Raw genomic sequence first — 19017 nt, 5'->3', positions numbered from 1 at the left:
ACCTGTAAAGGCATCACATTAAACCATATTTGACCGCGATCTTGAAGGCAAAACCAACACTGAAGTTGTAGTCAAAGTTGTCTTGATTCTAAAAGCTTACCTCACACTCATCCAACCACCTGAACGGAGCGCCCTTCTGAGTCAACTTATTCAATGAGGCTGCAATAGATGAAAATCCCTCTATGAAGCGACGGTAATAACCGGCCAAACCCAAGAAGCTCTTGATCTCTGTAGCGGTAGAAGGTCTGGGCCAACTCTGAACTGCCTCAACACTCTTAGGTTCCACCTTGATCCCATCACTAAATACCACATGACACACGAATGCCACCAAGTCAAACTGAAACTTGCACTTGGAGAACTTAGCGTATAGCTTTATCTCCCTCAAAGTTTGAAGCACGATCCTAAGATGCTACTCATGCTCCTCCCTAGTACGAGAATACACCAATATATCATCAATGAACACAATGACAAGCAAATCCAAATGGGGCTAGAACACATTGTTCATCAAATACATGAAAGCTGATGGGGAATTAGTAAACCCAAATGACATCACCAAAAACTCATAATACCAATAACGAATCCAAAAAGTAGTTTTAGGAATATCCGAAGCCCTTATCTTTAACTGGTGAAACCCCAACCTCAAATCAATCTTCGAGAACACTCTAGAACCCTGAAGCTGACCAAACCAATCATCAATGCATGGCAGCAAATACTTGTTCTTGTTGGTCACCTTGTTTAATTGCCAATAGTCAATACACATTCCCATAGAGCCATACTTCTTCTTAACAAACAACATTGGTTCACCCCAAGGTGAAATATTATGTCTAATGAACCCCTTATCCAACAACTCTAGCAACTATTCCTTCAACTTCGCAAGAGACATACGACATGGAGAAATAGAGATAGGCAACATGCCCCATGCCAAATCAATATCCCTATCGGGTGACATGATAGGTAGTTCTGGTAGAAAAACATTCAGAAACTTTCTCACTATTAAAACTAACTCAATAGTAAGAGTATCAGCACTAACATCTCTAGCAAAGGATAAATATGCCAAACATCTCTTCTGACCTATCTGGTGAGCCTTCAAGAATGAGATCCCTCTACTATGAGTACAACCAAGATAACCCTTCCACTCAAACCTTGTCGACCCTAACACCTCCAATGTCACGGTCTTAGCATGGCAATCAAGAATAGCATAGTGCGGAGATAACCAATTCATACCCAAGATCACTTAAAAATTTCACTATATCTAACAATTGGAAGTTCGTCCTCATCTCAAAACCATAAATAGTGACCACACATGACCGATAAACTCGATCCACCACAATAGAATTACCAACAGTTATAGACACATGCATAGGAGCATCAAGTAAACCACGAGGCATATCCAGACAAGAAGCAAAGTATGATGAGACATAAAAATAAGTAGAACCAAGATCAAATAATACTGAAGCATCCTTGTGGCACACAAAAATAATACATGTAATCACTGCATCAAAAGAAACAACCTCCGTCCTCCCTAGGAAGGCATAACATCTTGCCTAACCCCCACTAGACTTAGCTCACACTCTAGGACGACCACGTCCTAGATGACCTCCACTTTGAGCTAGCTGAGTGGGTGGTGTATCAACTGGTGCAGGAATCATAGTTTGACCTCCCTGCTGTACTAGACCTCTAGAAAGATGGGGACAATACTTCCTTACATGCCCCAACTCTCCACACTCAGAGAAATTTCTCACTAGAAATGACTAAGGGGCTCAAGTTGGATCCCGTGAACCAGAATAGCCACTAGAAGAATCAGGTACTGATACACCCTGAACTGGCAGAGCGCGGTAAGACCCTGCGCTGGGAGGGCACTGAATGAAGACTACACTGAAGCTCCTCAACTGGGTGCTAGTGATTAATAAACTGGCTTGCTAGAATGCCCTATCCCAAATCGATCTCCGACTCCAGACGAGGCACCACTAAAGCTACCTGAATATCTGGACCTCTTGTCCCTACTATGCATCATCTCCCAGTCTCGATGTTGATGCGCTCTACCTGACGTGCTATCTCTACCACCTTATGAGGAGAAGTCCTGGTCTCAGTCTCTCTGGCTATAGCAAGTTGAATACTAGTGTAAAGACCCTCAATGAATTTCCTCACTCTCTCCTCCTTAGTGGCAACCAAAGTAATATCATAACAGAGCAACTCTGTAAATCTCATCTCATACTCAATAACTGATATCTGACCCTACTGTAGGTACTCAAACTGCCTCCCCAATTTCTCTATCCTGGTGTGTGGCACAAACCACTCTAAGAAGATTTTGGAGAAGTGATCCCATATAAGAGGAGGTGATCCTGCTGGTTGACCCATCTAATATATTTGCCACCACCTCTTTATCAGACCGCGCATATGGAAGAAGGTGAAGTCAACCCTATTAGACTCAACTAGTCCCAAGTTACGCAAAATCTAATGACAGATCCAAGAATCCCTGAGCATCCTCTGATTGAGTACCACTAAAGTGAGGAGGATGCAACTTCGTGAAATTATCTAACCTCTTCAGCTCATCAGCTAACATCGTGGGCCTATCCAGAGGCTGGGCGGCAATAATAGGTTGAACTCCCTCAACCGGTAACACTGCAAAAGTCTGATAACTAAGGGTCACCTACTTTGGGGTACGGGTAGTTGGAGTTTGCATTCCACCCCATGTATGGGAAGTAGCTGGTATAGTAGGAAATTCCCTGGCCCGAGCTAAACTGTCGAACAAACTAATCATGCAGATCAAAGCATCTTGAACAACTAGTGAAACAAATAAGCCTTAGGGAACCTAAGCGGGTACCTCCGACTACACATAATCATGAGCCTGCTCCTCAACAGGTACTATTGGTGGCTCCACAGGAGCTGCACAAGCAGGGGCTCTATCTACAGTGCGTGCTTTGACCCTAGCACTGCCTCGACCTCGGCCTCTCACGGCACTAGCATGGAGTATCGGCGCCTGCTCAAATGTACCCAAAAATCGTGTCCTCACCATATGTGAGAGAACAGAAAATAAAAAATTCAGACTTAGGGATAAACAAATCCGCACGATAGAGAATGAAAGAAAGTGATGTTTCCTAACAGTCCTGTAGCCTCTCGAAGATAAGTACAAACATCCCCGTATCGATCCGTAAGATTCTACTAGACTTGATCATGACTCGTGAGACCTAAGCAACCTAGTGCTTTGATATTAACCTGTCACAGCCCCAAATCCCACAAAAGGCGTGACGGTGCCTAACACTACTTACTAGGAAAGACAACATTCAATAAGCAGGAGCAAACTTAAATAATAGAAATGAATAATCCCAACAAAGGGAAAAAATCATAAATATTTGAAGTCTAAAACAACAATATATATAAAATCATCCCACGATCTGGTGTCACGGAGTACATAAGCGCTACAGAATTTAAATATAGAGTCTAATCCAAAATACAGAACTATCTGAAAGATATAACAATAATAACATAAACAACGGAAAAATGGACTTCAAGGCCTCCGAACAGAATCAACAACTAATTTGAAATCTCCAAGAACTGGTACTGGTGCCACTCGCTAGCAATCACCTCTTTCGGCAATACCTAGATCTGCACATAAAGTGTAGAATGTGGTATGTGTCCAACCGACCCCATGTACTCAATAAGTAACAAGCCTAACGCCGAGCTAATAGTAGTGACAAGTTGGGATCCAACTCATTTCAAATAATCGACTACAACAATAATAGAACAATAACAGTAAATAAAAGTAGCTCAATTAATATTAAATTCAACCTTTTCACAAATAGAAGGATACTAAGCATGTTTTTCAAGAATAGTAGCTAAGGCATAAATTCTTCCGCAGAACTCATCTAGACATGATTTTATCAATTTAACTGTGATTCCAAGTTCAACACATCAAATAGAGACATTAAGTACCAATAAGCATAAGGGAAGAAACACAACCCGGTACATGCATCACAAGTATACATGCCAATATCAACAACGTTGCAGTCAATCATCAAGTATATCAAATCTCAGCACATGTATAGTGTGTGGAACTTTTTACCTTCAACCATCACACACAAAAATACTCAGCGCTGTATGGGTTCCTAACACAAGTCCCTCACCCAAGCATATATATGACCATATACTTGCGTCCACGTTTAATACCTTACTCCGAAAGGGTGATCCTTTCCCAAGCGTTAATCATATTTAAGTCAACAATCAATATCACTTAGCCTAATACGGGTCCTAGTGCATGCGTCACCTCACAATCAACACCACTCAACCCAATGTGCCTGGCATACGTGTCACCTTATAATCAATATCAAATCTGCTTTATGGTAAAATCTCGGTAATCAACCGCTCAAGTTTCAATTATTCACAACTTACAGTACTCAGCTCAAATCGTGTCACACATATAAGGGCATCAACATATGAGATAACATATAAGGAATGCATAGAGATAGAGTATAATACACGAATGTAACATCATGGTAGAGAGTATGACTACAATTAAGGCAAATAGCTCTATATAGCAAGAATAGACGATCATGTCTCAAACATAATCACATAGCCTAGACATGATACTAGCTCAAGTAGTCATACAAGTAGAGAAACACGGAAATAATGGGGCATGAGAGCAAAACAAGGCACATAATATCCTAAGATCTATCCGATCATGACTAATCTCAGTGTACGCACATACGCTCGTCACCTAGAACGTGCGTCACTCCCAACATATCTCAAATATCATAGCCAATATGTAAATTACCCTCAAGCCAAATTTAAACAAGTTACTAACCTTAAAGCACGTGAATCAATACTCTAAAAAAACCTTCCCATGCGAATCGACCTCCAAACGACTCGAATCTTGTTAAAAACAACTCAATAACATCAAACACGACTACAAAAATTAATTCTAGGTAATAAAGCTCCAATCTTTATCAAATTGCAAAAAGGCAACCCGGACCCGTACCCCGAAACCTGACAAGATTCACAAATTCTGACTACCCATTCGAATACAAGTCCAAATATACGAGTTTCATCCGAATCTAATTCCGAATCGGGGCAAAAATTTCAAATATTCATTCTCCAAAACTTCTCACAAACCCCCCCAACACCAATTTTCTCCCTTAGATTTCATCAACCAAAAGTCAAAATCAAGAGTAGAATCATGACTAGTAATCAAATCCGAGTTAAAAGAACTTACGCAATCCAAGTGGGTGAATATCACCTCAAATATTGTCCTAATCTGAGCACCTAATCTCAAAATATGATAAAATAAACCTCAAAATTAATACACTGCCCAGCAATTCTCAATTCTGCGGACCCCAGCTCGTATCTGCGAGCTCGCTTTTGAGACAAAAGGCTTGCTTCTGCGAGTTTCACTAAAAAGCCGACCATCCATTTCTACAACCATATTTCCGCTTCTGCAAGCATAGCAGTGTACCAGAACCTAACTCTCCGCACTTACGGACATTGCTGCCCTCCACCATCCTTCGCATTTGTGAACCCCAATCTACATCTGCAGACTCGCACCAACGGTTCAAACCTCACAGGTGTGGAAACACCACAGTCAAACTGCTAATCTAACCTAAAATTATTTGAAACCCATCCAAAATTCACTCGAGCCCCTCGGGCCACCCTCTAATTGTACTAATCAGTCCCAAAATATAACACGGACCTACTCGAGGTCTCTAATCATACAAATAACATCAAAATTATAAATTGCACCTTAATTAAAGTTTAATAAACTAACCAACTTTCAAACTTTTACAACTCATGATGAACCATGTCAAACCAACTCGGATTGACCCCAAATTTTACACACAAATCCTAAATGACATAAGACCATTCTTGAGGAGGATCACAGTTCACGGTATCCCATTCACTTAGGTATCACGAAGATGTATCGTGACTTGAAGCAGCACTATTGGTGGAAAAATATGAAGAAAGACATTGTTGGACACGTCTCTCGGTATTTAAATTGTTAACAGGTGAAGTATAAACATCAAAAACTAGTTGGATTGACTCCGAAGTTGGTAATACCGGAGTGGAAATGGAAGCACACCAATATGGACTTTGTGGTAGGCTTTGCATGGACCTTGAGAAAGTATGATGTTGTTTGACTGTTGTGGACCATTTGACTAAGTACGCACATTTAATTCCAGTGATGACATCCTATTCTTCAGAGCGGTTAGCTCAGATTTACATCCGGGAATTATCCACCTGCCCGGTGTGTCCATTTCTATCATTTCAGACCAAGGCGCGCAATTCACATTGCACTTTTGGAGAGCTGTGCAGCGTGAGTTAGGCACGCGAGTCGAGCTGAGTACCACGCTTCATCCTTAGATGGATGGATAGTCTGATCAGACTATTCAGATTTGGAGGATATGTTGCAGGCATGCTCTATGGATTTTGGGGGTCAGTGAGACTAATTTCTACCTCTAGCGGAGTTCACCTACAACAACAGCTATCAGTCAAGCATCCGGATGGCTCCGTATGAGGCCCTATATGGGAGGCGATGTCATTCTACGATTGGTTGGTTTGATACTGGTGAGGATAGATTATTGGGCAAATATTTGATTCGTGATGCTTTGGAGAAGTTGAAAGTGATTCAAGAGCGACTTCGTACAACGCAGCCTAGGCAAAAGAGTTATGCGGACCAGAAAGTTCGAGATGTGGCTTACATGGAAGGTGAGAAGGTTCTTCTTTGAGTGTCGCCTATGAAGGGCGTAATGCAATTTGGGAAGAAGGAAAAGTTGAGCCCGAGGTTTATTACCTCGTTCGAGATCTCAAAAGGAGTTGGGGGTTGCTTATAGGCTTGCATTGCCTCCTAGCCTAGCAGGGATACATATGGTATTTTACGTGTCCATGCTTTGGAAGTACCATGAAGATAGATCACATGTTTTAGACTTCCGCACGGTTCAGCTTGATAATAATTTGACCTATGAGAAAGAGCCGATGGTTATTCTAGATTGGCAGGTTCGGAAGTTGAGATCTAAAGATATCTTCTATGAAGGGGCGTTAGAGAGGTCAGCCAATTGAGGAGGCTACTAGGGAGTCCGAGTCCGATATGAGGAGTAGGTACCCGCACCTTTTTGCCAGTCCAGGTACGTATCTATGTTCGGTTGAGGACGAATGTTTCTTTTAGATGTGGAGAATGTAACGACCTAATAGGCCATTTTGAGAACTAGCTCCCTTTTCTGTATTTTAAACTTTTCACAGCTCAATTTGATAATTTATAACTTACTTGCGTGGTCCGTGTTTATTTTTGGAAAGTTTATATTTGAAATTTTGAAGAAAATGTAATTATTTTACTTTAAAATGACTAGAGTTGACCGCGGTCAATATTTTTGGTAAACAACCTTGAATTTGTATTTTGATGATTCCAGTAGGTTGTATGATGATTTTGGACTTGTACGCACATTTATTTAGGGTCCCAGGTGACTCGAGACAATTTTAACGCTTTATGTGAAAAAATTGAAAATTGAGTTTAAACTTTGAAAATCTTGAGTTTTAAAGATCGATTCTTGATATTTGATGTTATTTCGATGATTTGAGCTTGTGAGCGATTTTGTATGATGTTATTAAACTTGTGTGGATGTTCAAATTAGAGTCCGAGGGAATCGCGTGAGTTTCGAATGTGTTGCGGATGTATTTGAAATCGTTGAGAATCTGCTAGTGTGCATGATCTGTAGGTCTCGTATTTACGAGAACCTGTTCGCAAATGCGAACCTCACATTTGAGATGCCAGGCTTACAATTTCAAAGTGGGACTGGGAGATGAGGTTTCATTTTTGCGAAGAACATGTCACATTCACGATCAGGAGGGACTTCGCATTTGAGACTTAGGTGTCACATTTGTGACACTGGTGGCTAGGCACAGCTTCGCTTTTGCGAAGCATGGTCCGCATTTGTGATGTAGGGGGTTTTCGCAAATGCGAAGGGAGAGTCGCATTTGCGACAGCTGAAGGTATCAAACACTGTTTGCTTTTGCGAATATCATAATTACGAACAAGAGTTCGCAATTGCGATATCTGCAGCTAGGTAAAATATGAGAATTTCGGGACTTAGCTCATTTTACACCATATTTTGACCCTAGACTCCATAGAGGTGATTTATGGAGAGCAATTTCTTCCTTGATTCATAGGTTAGTAATCTTAACTTGTTTTTGTTCAATTTCAATTAACTTTTCATGAATTTCATCATCAAATGTAGGATTCTTAGAGTAGAAATTTGGGGGGGAGGGGGGTAGAATTTAGGGATTTTATAAAATTAAGATTTAGACCTCAACTTGAGGTCGAATTTGAAAACAAATCACATGTTTGGGCTCGGGGTGAATGGGTGATCGGAATTTTGTCTTAATTTCAGATTTCAACCACGTGAGTCCAGATTTTCTTTTTATTGACTTTTTTAATTATATTAAAGATTGAACCTTTTTCATTCGAGGGTAATTTCTAAAACTTGTTTTGACTTTTTTGAACAACAATTGACTAGATTCGATTAGTTTGGAGGCTTGTTCTAAAGAAAAAGCCTGTTGGATGGTTGGTTGTGATTCGAAAAGAGATAAGTATCTTGGTTAACCTTGATTTGGGAGAGATAGGATAGAATCGAGTCTATTTGCTATGTGATCTATGTGTTGGAGGCAACAAATATGCAAGGTGACGGGTGTATATACATTGGCTATGGGATAAGCATGAGGGTAGAATTAGCCTTATTTGTGCCATGTTATTTGTGTATTATGTCTTTCATGCTTTAGATAGATTATGTAATTCTTTAGTTTCTCGTATTCATATTATTTCCTATGTTGAGATTATCGAGATATTAGATATTGAGATCGTTGAATTGTTGATTGGTTGTTGGTACTAATTGTTGAAAGATTCTCATATGACGAGTTGTGTTCAAATAGTATTGTTGATGTTGAATTTTCTTCCAACCTTATTAGGTAATGTGTTGTATGTGATTGCTTAGTGAGGAAGAGTGAAATGCATAAAGGGTATTGTCGTGCTTGTGAGGAAGAATCAAATGCACGAAAGGTGTTGCCGTACTTGTGAGGAAGAGTAATTGTGCACGAAAGGTATTTTCGTGCCTTATTTATATATTAAAATTATTGCTTGAGTGAACGTGAGGATATACACGAAGGGTATTTCTATACTTGTTATCATTTTATAATGTGAGAATGAGAGTAAAGCACGAATGGTGATGCCATGCAATTATTTTTACATTATAATGTGAGGATGAGATTGAAAGCACGAAGGATGATGCCATGCAATTTTGTTGATTTCATTACTCTTTACTTTGATATTTGGAACGTGGACTTGACTTTGTGGTTTCGTTATTCCCTTTTGAAAGAGGCTTACTCAGTGACACTTTATTCTATGTTTTCGTTTTATGCCCCTTTATTTGTGTACTTGTTATCCCTTTCACTTGTCATTATTCTGTTGTGATATTTGACACTGTATCTGTTATTTCGTTATTTCTTGATATAGAACTGCACAAGTTTATTGTAGGTGTATTGTCTTAGCCTCGCTACTGCCTCGTCGGGGTTAGGCTCGATACTTACTAAGTATATTGGGTTGGTTGTACTCATATTACACTTCTGCACTTCTTGTGCAGATCCGGATATTGGTACCAACGGAGTCACGAGAGGTGCTTAGCAGATAAAGGGTAGGTGATTCGAGGTAGAGCTGCATTATGTTCGCAGACCTTGAGTCATCTTCTAATTTCTATTGTACTGTTTTTATTTTTCGGACAGTGTTATATTTCTTTCAGAACAGTGTATGTAGTAAACTCTAGAAACTCATGTACTTTGACTCCACATCTTGGTATGGTTTGAGTTAGATGTTGGTTTTACACTTATTATGTTTATCTTTTACGCTATGTTATTATCCTGTTGTTAGTCATTTATTACAGTTCTTTCATATTTTACTGTTGCGTGTTATCTTGCCTAACCAGCGATGTTAGGCGCCATCACGACTCAGATTGATTGGAATTTTGGGTCGTGACACCTAGAAACACCTATTGATAGAACAGTTTTAATTATCCTTATGAGAAATTCTTAGTCATAACCAAGTGACAAACTGTGCTATCAAAACCTCTGCGCAGAGGAGACAGTATGTTTATCCCAAACTGTGACAACCACACAAATCTTTCTAAGACAGACAAGACCATATATCATCTTCTATATCCAATAAAGGTCATGAAAACAAGATTACTAGTACTACTTTATCTCACAAATGATCATTTTTTAACATTAGTTCATCTTTTTCTTTCACTACCAACAAACAAACAAACAAACAAACAAAAGAAGAAGAAAAACAAGCATGCAAGAAATATTTCTAAGAAGTTAAGATTCTATGAATTACATTAAGGAATTGTTCATGCGCAGTGAGCTGAGGGAAATGGCCTCGAGTGTTGATGATCTCGACCGTTGATTCTCCCTTGATGTTGGTGTGCATGAAGGTAGCAACTGAATTTGGAACAGCAAAATCAATCTTGCTCTGAATTATGGTACACGGGGTGACAACCTTTTCAAGAATGCCTCGATAATCACTGAGAAAAACTGTTTTTGCCAAAGGCAATGCAACTTCAACTCCCATTCTTTTCAAACATTTCTCGAATTTCTCAACAGAGGGAGGATCACTTGGATCCACAGCTATACGAGCAAAGCCTGAACTCCAATCGCCGTAGTTCTCCTCAATGTTTTGAAACATCTGCTCCATATCTGCTATTTCGAAACCTCCTACATAATCTTCCAAGTTAATGAACCTGTACGGCCAGGGAGAAGAAAAAATGAGTTGTTAGGCTAGATTATTTTGAAGACACACAAGGACCAAACAACAGGTGTATAAAAGGATAAACCGTATCTTTCGACAGTTTCGACCTATTAATTTACAGAAGATGATAAATATTTGCAAGAAAAGTTTAACTTTTTCGATACGGTCCAACTCTGATGATGAACAGTGGGAGGAGGATGTAGTCTTTGGTCAGTGGATTCAATTGATACAAAAGTTATATAATGTGAAAAATTACTACTCTCTCCGTTTAGATTCGATATATATGAAATAGTTTGACTTGGCACGAAATTTAAGAAAAAAAAAGATTTTTAAAATTTGTGATCTTAAAAGCTTAAGGGGTAAAAACTTTGCGGGGTCATGATATTTGTATGGTTATAAAAGTTTCTCACTAAGGATAAAATGAATAAAATAAAGAGTTTAAATTTGAATTATTTTTAAATTTAGAAATGTGTCATTTATTTTGAAACATGCTAAAAAAAAGTACCTTATCTAATTTAAAACAGAGGGAGTAAATTTTTTAATAAATATGAAATTTTAAACTTATAATTTTAAAAGTGTATTGATTTCCGGTACTAAGAACCATAAAAGATTCAATCTATCACGTTTAAGTTTTGAATGTACATCTAACGATGAAGTTTTCTTAACTAAAACAAGAAAAAGGAAGGTTTGCCGTGGTGATCATTCTACTCATTAGTTGTTACCACTATTAATAATACTTCCTTTTACCTTTACAAGAAATTAACTATTTGAAAATTAGAAAATTTTATCCAAACATTTATTTCGAAAAAAAATGAAAATTTTTGGGTAAAAAGTAAATAAAAAAAAAAATTATGGCCAAAGGAGCCCTTAAAAAACCTTTACCTAAAGGTGCAAGGCAAAGTGGTGAAAATTGCATTCCAAGTGAAGAAAAAAGAAATATTATTTCTTAATGGTGACTCATAGAGCTCTTATTTCCTTTACTATGAAACATCAGAACCCAAACTATGCAGAAATATAAAGAAAAAGAAACATAAACATATACAGGCATGTCGGTACAATGAGCACCTAAATTAATTTTTGTTCGACTTTTGATAATTTAATCGAGGATGGTCAAAATTGTTTAAGACAATAAAATAATTAAGTAAATAAAAATATGCTCTTTTAGCGGTTTAAACTTTTAAATAAGACAATTAGAGCATACAAGAGTGCTAGATTCGACTATTACCAAAGAAAGAAAATATTTCGACCAAATAAAAAGAGTGAGGTATAGATAAAACTATAATTAAGTATTTAATTAAAAAAACAAAAATAAAATTAAAAGTAGTGTTCTCATTCTAACACAAAATAACCTGGGAGAAGATGCAACAAGGATGAGCCTGTTGAAGAGATTCGGTCTTTTGATAGAAGCAATGCAACCAATGATGCCAGACATGGAATGACCCACAAAAATTGAAGAATCCAACTTCATTTCATCCGCGAGAGCTATTAAGTCATCAGCAAAAGCTTCATAGGAGGAGTATTTCTCAGAGTCAAAAAGACTTTGATCTTTAACAGCACCAGAAAAGCTCCAGTCAAAGAGGAGAATCTGGTAATTAGACATGAGTTTGGGCAATATTTTATCCCAAACAGACTGGTCTCCTCCATACCCATGTGCCAGAATTATCGTTTCTTTTCCTGACCCTACTATTCTTGCTTTCATCTTTGTGCTATGCAATATCACCATCTTTTCTTTTATTTGCTTCTAGTCTAGTAGGAAGAAGAAAACAGAACAAGTTTATTGGCTTTATTTTGTGTAGTCTGTGGCTACACTTATATAGGAAAGAAGGAGGTTTATTGATATTATTTTAACTGCTAATGTCAATATCTAGAGAAAACCATCTTTAGATTTAATATAGAGTTATCTTTTGCCGGCTCTTTGATATGGACAACGATTCGATTATAATGTACCAAATGACGTTTCTTTATATAATGGCTGGTTTAAATATAGAAAAACATACAGGCTGATGTTGCTAACAGGTTCGCCTGAGATATAGTAATATCCAAAAAAAAATCAGAACTTATTTATATATTAAGAAAATCTACTTATATTTATAAATATTGAATAATAAAATTATTTATTATTATTCATTAACTTGGGATCATTATAGAAATTCATCATACTCAAATTCTGGATCTACTAAGTTGAAATTGATGGGTCAATCACATGTGTAATATGGCCATTAATTTGGCTTCTTTTCAAATTTGTATACCAAGTTTTTATGACATTTGTCATGACATCATATCCACTGTAACAAATTTGTGGACCAAATTTTCATGACATTTGCCATGACATCATATCCACTTTTAGGCCAAGGAATTCTTACTATAAATAGAGCAGTTTCTCCTCATTTGAAAACAAACTTAAACAAAGAGAAGTAATAGAAGATGGAGAGAGTAATCCATAGATTGTAGTCTGTGAGACAAATAGTCAGTGTCAGTAATATTGTAGTGAGATATTTTAAATAAAGAGTGTTATTTCTTTTAAAATTGTAGTAGTCTCTTGACACTACTGAGTTATAATATTATAATGGTAATATTGCTCTGCTCGGGGTATTGTATTTACTTCGTTAAAAGAGTTGGTGTCATTGTTACTCTCTTGTGTCATTATTATTTTTTGTGGATATTATTTCTAGGCGGGATTATTAATTTTTCCAACAATGTGGTATTAGAGCCATGGCAAATAATGATACACTGTCTTTTCAGTACCCTCGTCTCACAAAAGATAATTATGAGAAATGGTGTCTACGTATGAAAGTCATTCTTGGCTCCTAGGATATGTGAAAAATCGTAGATAGAGGGTATGCAAAACCCGATAATGAGGAAGTTCTACCTCAAAATGAAAAAGATGCCTTGGCAAAGACAAGGAAGAAGGATCAACAAACCCTCACGCTCATCCACCAATATTTGGATGATGCCATATTTGAGAAGGTGGCAGATGCTACCACCTCAAAGAAAGCTTGGGAGATTTTACAAAATTCTCTTCAAGGAGTTGACAAGGTGAGGAAGGTAAAACTTCAAACTCTAAGGATTGACTTTGAAGTTTTAAAAATAAAAGAATCTGAATACATTTCAAATTATTGTTCAAAAGTGAAGGCTATTATAAATCAATTAAGAAAATACGAGGAAGACATAGAAGATGTCCGTGTGATAGAAAATATCCTTTGCACTTTAACACCTAAACTTGATTTTGTGGTGTGTGCTATTGAGGAGTCTGAAGATTTAGACTCTATGCTGGTGGAGCAATTGGAGGGTTCTTTACAGGCCCACGAAGAAAAGATCAAAAAAAGACAAGAAGTACCACTGGAGCAACTTCTTAAAAACTCAGGCATCCTTTAAGGATTATGGAGGTGAAAATAGCTCTCGAGGAAACGGATGAGGACGAGGCCGTTGTGGTCATGGAAGAGGAAGAAGTAATGGTAACAACTTCAATAATGAAGTTAAAATCCACCAAACATTCAGAGGTCGTGGCCGTGGACAAAGAGGAGGAAGAGGACATGCCTACTACCAAGAAAATAATGGACAAATGTATGGCAAATCAAAAATTAATTACTATAATTGTCATAAACTTGGTCATTACTCTTGGGAATGTCGTAGCAATGTTGAAGAAAAAGCTAACCTTGTTGACGACAAGAAAGAAGAATATGAGTCAACGTTGTTGATGGCACTCAAGGAAGAAGACAGGGATAATTGCAGCTCGTGGTATTTGGACAATGGAGCAAGCAATCAAATGTGTGGATGCAAAGAGAAGTTTGTGGAGATCAATAAAACAATGAGAGGTAATGTATCCTTTGGAGATATCTCAAAGATTCAAATCGAAGGGATATGTACGATTCTGATATCGTGTAAAGATGGTAGTCACAAGCTAATTTAAGATGTTTATTATGTGCCAAAATTAAAAAGTAATATTTTGAGTTTAGGCCAACTTCTTGAAAAGGAATATGACATCCACATAAAAAAATATGTATCTTTGGCTTAGAGATTCAGGTGTAATTCTAATTGCTAAAGTGCATATCACAAAGAATAGATTATTTTCTCTAAATCTTAAAATAATTTATGCAAAGTGTTTGAAGTCTAATGTGCAAGATGAATCATGGTGTTGGCACATGCGATTTGGGCACATAAATTTTGAAGCACTCAAATCAATGGGAGAAAAGAATATGGTGCATGGGATACCATCAATCAACTATCCCAATAAATTGTGCGAAGCTTGTCTTTTTGGAAAACATGCAAGGAGGAGTTTTCCAAAGGAGGCCATGTCAAGATCAACTAAACCGCTTCAGCTTGTTCACACTAATGTGTGTGGACTAATCAATCCACCTTCCTTTGGTAAAAGTAAATACTTTCTACTTTTCATTGATGACTTTAGTAGAAAGACTTGGGTTTATTTTTTGAACCAAAACTTTGAAGCTTTTGCTGCATTTAAAATTTCAAAGTACTTTGTAGAGAAAGAAAGTGGCTATGAAATAAAAGATTTAAGATCCGATAGATAAGGCGAATTCACTTCAAAAGAATTTAATGACTTCTGTCAGTCTCATGGAATTCATCTTCCTCTAACGGTACCTTATTAACCCAACAAATTAGAGTTTCAGAGAGAAAAAATCGAACGATTCTTAATATGGCTAGATATATGTTAAAAGCTAAAAGTATGCCCAAGAAATTTTGGGCCGAACCTGTATCTTATGAAGTTTATTTGAACAACAGGTCTCCAACAAGGAATATTAGAGATCAAACCCCTCAATAAGCATGGAGTGGAAGAAAACCAAGTGCTAAGCACTTTAGAATCTTTGGGAGCATAGACTATGCTCATGTGCCACATCAAGGGAGAGCAAAGCTTGATGATCGAAATGTCAAGCATGTGTTTGTTAGATATGATACGAGTTCAAAAGGCTACAAGCTATACAACCCAAGTAGCGGCAAGATGGTGGTGAGTCATGATGTTGAATTTGATGAAGAATTGGCATGGAATTGGGAAGCTCGGGAAGAAACTTCATATGATTTTTTTCCATACTTTGGCGATGAAGAAGAACCAGAGACCATGGAACTTGTGCAGGATATAACTCCACCTCCTTCTCTAATCAATGTTGCATCTCTTTCTTCTCAACAAAGTTCAAATGAGCAACCACAAAGGACAAGGAGCATTCAAAAGCTCTATGATGGCACAAGAGAAGTTACTAATTTTGATTTTTTATATTGTCTCTTTGCTGATAGTGAACCAATGAACTTTGATGAAGCTGTTACAGATAAAAACTGGAGATAATACATGGTGGAGGAGATCGAGTCAATAAAGAAGAACAACACTTGGGAGTTAACAACTCTTCCCAAGGGTCATCACGCAATTGGAGTAAAATGGGTATACAAGATAAAGAAGAATGCTGAAGGAGATGTGGAGAGATACAAGGCATGACTTATGGCTAAAGGCTACAAGCAAAAGTAAGGCATTGACTATGAAGAAGTCTATGCACATGTTGCCTGCATGGAGACGATTCGTTTGCTGATCTCTTTGGCGGCGCAAATGAAGTAGAAGATCCATCAACTAGACGTCAAGTCAGCCTTCTTGAATAGATATCTTGAAGAAGAAGTCTATGTTGAATAACCATTGGGCTTCGTGGTCAAAAACCATGAAGATAAAGTGTTGCGATTGAAGAAAGCTTTATATGGATTAAAGCAAGCCTCACGAGCATGGAATAGTTGCATCGACAAGTATTTTCAAGACAGTGGGTTTACTCGTTGTCCCCATGAATATTCTCTTTACCTTAAAGTTCATATTAATGGAGATATATTACTTGTTTGTCTTTATCTTGATGATCTTTTTTTCACGGGTAATAACCCAAGTTTGTTTGAAGCTTTTAAGAAAGATATGTCCCGTGAGTTCGAGATGATAGACGTAGGGCTCATTTCATACTACATGGGCCTAGAAGTGAAGCATATGGAGGATGAAATTTTTATCTCTCAAGAATGCTATACAAAAGAGATATTGAAGAGGTTTAACATGCTCGATTCTAACCCCGAGAACAAACCGATGGAAAGTGGGACAAAATTGTCCAAGTTTGATAAAGGAGAAAAAGTGGATCCCACATTTTTCAAAAGTCTTGTGGAGAGTTTGAGGTACTTGACTTGTACCAGGCCCGATATACTCTTTGCAGTTGGAGTAGTAAGCTGCTTCATGGAAGCTCCTACCTCCACTCATTTGAAAAGTCACTAGAAGAATTCTTCGTTACCTAAAAGTTACGATTGACTTTGGGTTATTTTATTCTTCTTTTAGTGATTTCAAGCTTATGAGATTTTGTGATAGTGATTATGCGGGAGGTATTGATGATAGAAAAAGCATAACTAGTTTTGTGCTTTTCTTGGGTGATTCTATTATTTCTTGGAGTTAAAAGAAACAATCCATTGTTACTCTCTCGACTTGTGAAGCTGAATATATAGCAGCAACATCTTGTACATGTAATGCTATTTGGCTGAGAAAATTATTGAAGTAACTCAATTTGCCACAAATTGAAGCTACAGAGATTTGTATTGACAATAAATCCGCACAGGCACTTGCCAAGAATCCGGTGTATCATGATCGAAGCAAGCATATAGATACAAGGTATCACTTCATCAGAGAATGCATTGCCAAGAAGGAGGTAGAACTCAAATATGTGAAGTCTCATGATCAAGTAGCGAACATTTTTACAAAACCTATCAAACTTGAAAATTTTCAGAGATTAAGATCAAGACTTGGAATGAAGAAGAAAAATCAAAATTAAGGGGGAGATTTGATGGGTCAATCCCATGTATAATATAGCCATTTATTTGGCTTCTTTTCAAATTTGTGAACCAAGTTTTCATGACATTTGCCATGACAACATATCCACTATAACAAATATGTGGACCAAATTTTTATGACATGTTCCATGACATCATATCCACTATAACAAATTTGTGAACTAAATTTTCATGACATTTGCCATGACATCATATCCACTTTTAGGCCAAGAATTTTTTGCTATAAATAGAGGAGCTTCTCCTCATTTGAAGACACACCAAAACAAAGAGAAGCAATAGAAGTTAGAGAGAGTAATCCACAGATTATAGTCTGTGAGATAAATAGTGAGTGTCAGTAATATTGTAGTGAGGTATTTTAAATAAAGAGTGTTATTTCTTTTAAAATTGTAGTAGTCTCTTGACACTATTAAGTTGTGATATCATAGTAGTAATATTGCTCTGCTCGGGTATTGTATTTATCTCGTTAAAAGAGTTGGTGTCATTGTTACTCTCTTGTGTCATTATTATTTTTCGTGGATATTATTTCTGGGTGTGATTATTATTTTTTCCAATAACGTGGTATCAGAGCCATGGCAAATAATGGTACGTTGCCTTTTCAGTACTCTCGTCTTACAAAAGATAATTATGAGAAATGGTATCTACGTATGAAAGTCATTCTTAGCTCCCAGAATGTGTGAAAAATCGTAGATAGAGGGTATGCAAAATCCGATAATGAGGAAGCTCTGCCTCAAAATGAAAAAGATGTCTTGGCAAAGACAAGGAAGAAGAATCAACAAGACCTCATGCTCATCCACTAACGTTTGGATGATGCCATGTTTGAGAAGGTGGCAGCTACCACCTCAAAGAAAGCTTGGGAGATTTTACAAAATTCTCTTCAAGGAGTTGACAAGGTGAGGAAGGTAAAACTTCAAACTCTAAGGATTGACTTTGAAGTTTAAAAAATAAAAGAATCTGAATACATTTCGAATTATTGTTCAAAAGTAAAGGGTGTTATAAATCAATTAAGAAGATACGGGAAGGACATAGAAGATGTCTGTGTGGTAGAAAAGATTCTTCGCACTTTAACACCTAAATTTGATTTTCTGGTGTGTGCTATTGAGGAGTCTAAAGTTTAGACTCTATGCTGGTAGAGTAATTAGAAGGTTCTTTACAAGCCCACGAAGAAAAGATCAAAAGAAGATAAGAAGTGCCACTGGAGAAACTTCTTAAAACCCAGGCATGCTTTAAGGATTATTAAGGTGAAAAGAGCTATCGAAGAAATGGACGAGGACGAGGCCTTGGCGGTCATGGAAGAGGAAGAAGTAATGGTAATAACTTCAACAATGAATTTAAAATCCACCAAACATTCAGAGGTCGTGGCCAGGAACAAAGAGGAGGAAGGGGACGTGACTACTACCAAGAAAATAATGGACAAAGGTATGACAAATCAAAAA

General features: G+C 37.4%; 2 protein-coding genes across 2 annotated transcripts; one reads left to right on the top strand and one right to left on the bottom strand.

The window, feature by feature from the left end:
* Positions 1-10150: 10150 nt before the first annotated feature.
* LOC104087677 (strigolactone esterase D14) lies at positions 10151-12711 on the bottom strand. Its single transcript, XM_009592216.4, has 2 exons — positions 12127-12711; positions 10151-10769 (listed from the first exon to the last, which is right to left on the bottom strand). The coding sequence occupies exons 1-2, from the start codon at positions 12498-12500 to the stop codon at positions 10340-10342; spliced, it is 804 nt and encodes a 267-aa protein (XP_009590511.1). The 5' UTR covers positions 12501-12711; the 3' UTR covers positions 10151-10339.
* A 778-nt stretch (positions 12712-13489) lies between these two features.
* Positions 13490-14152, top strand: LOC138892407 (uncharacterized). The gene is made up of 2 exons (XM_070176119.1): positions 13490-13562; positions 13608-14152. The coding sequence occupies exons 1-2, from the start codon at positions 13490-13492 to the stop codon at positions 14150-14152; spliced, it is 618 nt and encodes a 205-aa protein (XP_070032220.1).
* The last annotated feature ends 4865 nt before the right edge of the window (positions 14153-19017 follow it).

Source organism: Nicotiana tomentosiformis, chromosome 5, assembly GCF_000390325.3.
Source record: "Nicotiana tomentosiformis chromosome 5, ASM39032v3, whole genome shotgun sequence".
NCBI classification, from domain to species: domain Eukaryota; kingdom Viridiplantae; phylum Streptophyta; class Magnoliopsida; order Solanales; family Solanaceae; genus Nicotiana; species Nicotiana tomentosiformis.
Note: the sequence above shows the minus strand (reverse complement) of the source record. Positions and strands in the feature narration are given on the sequence as shown.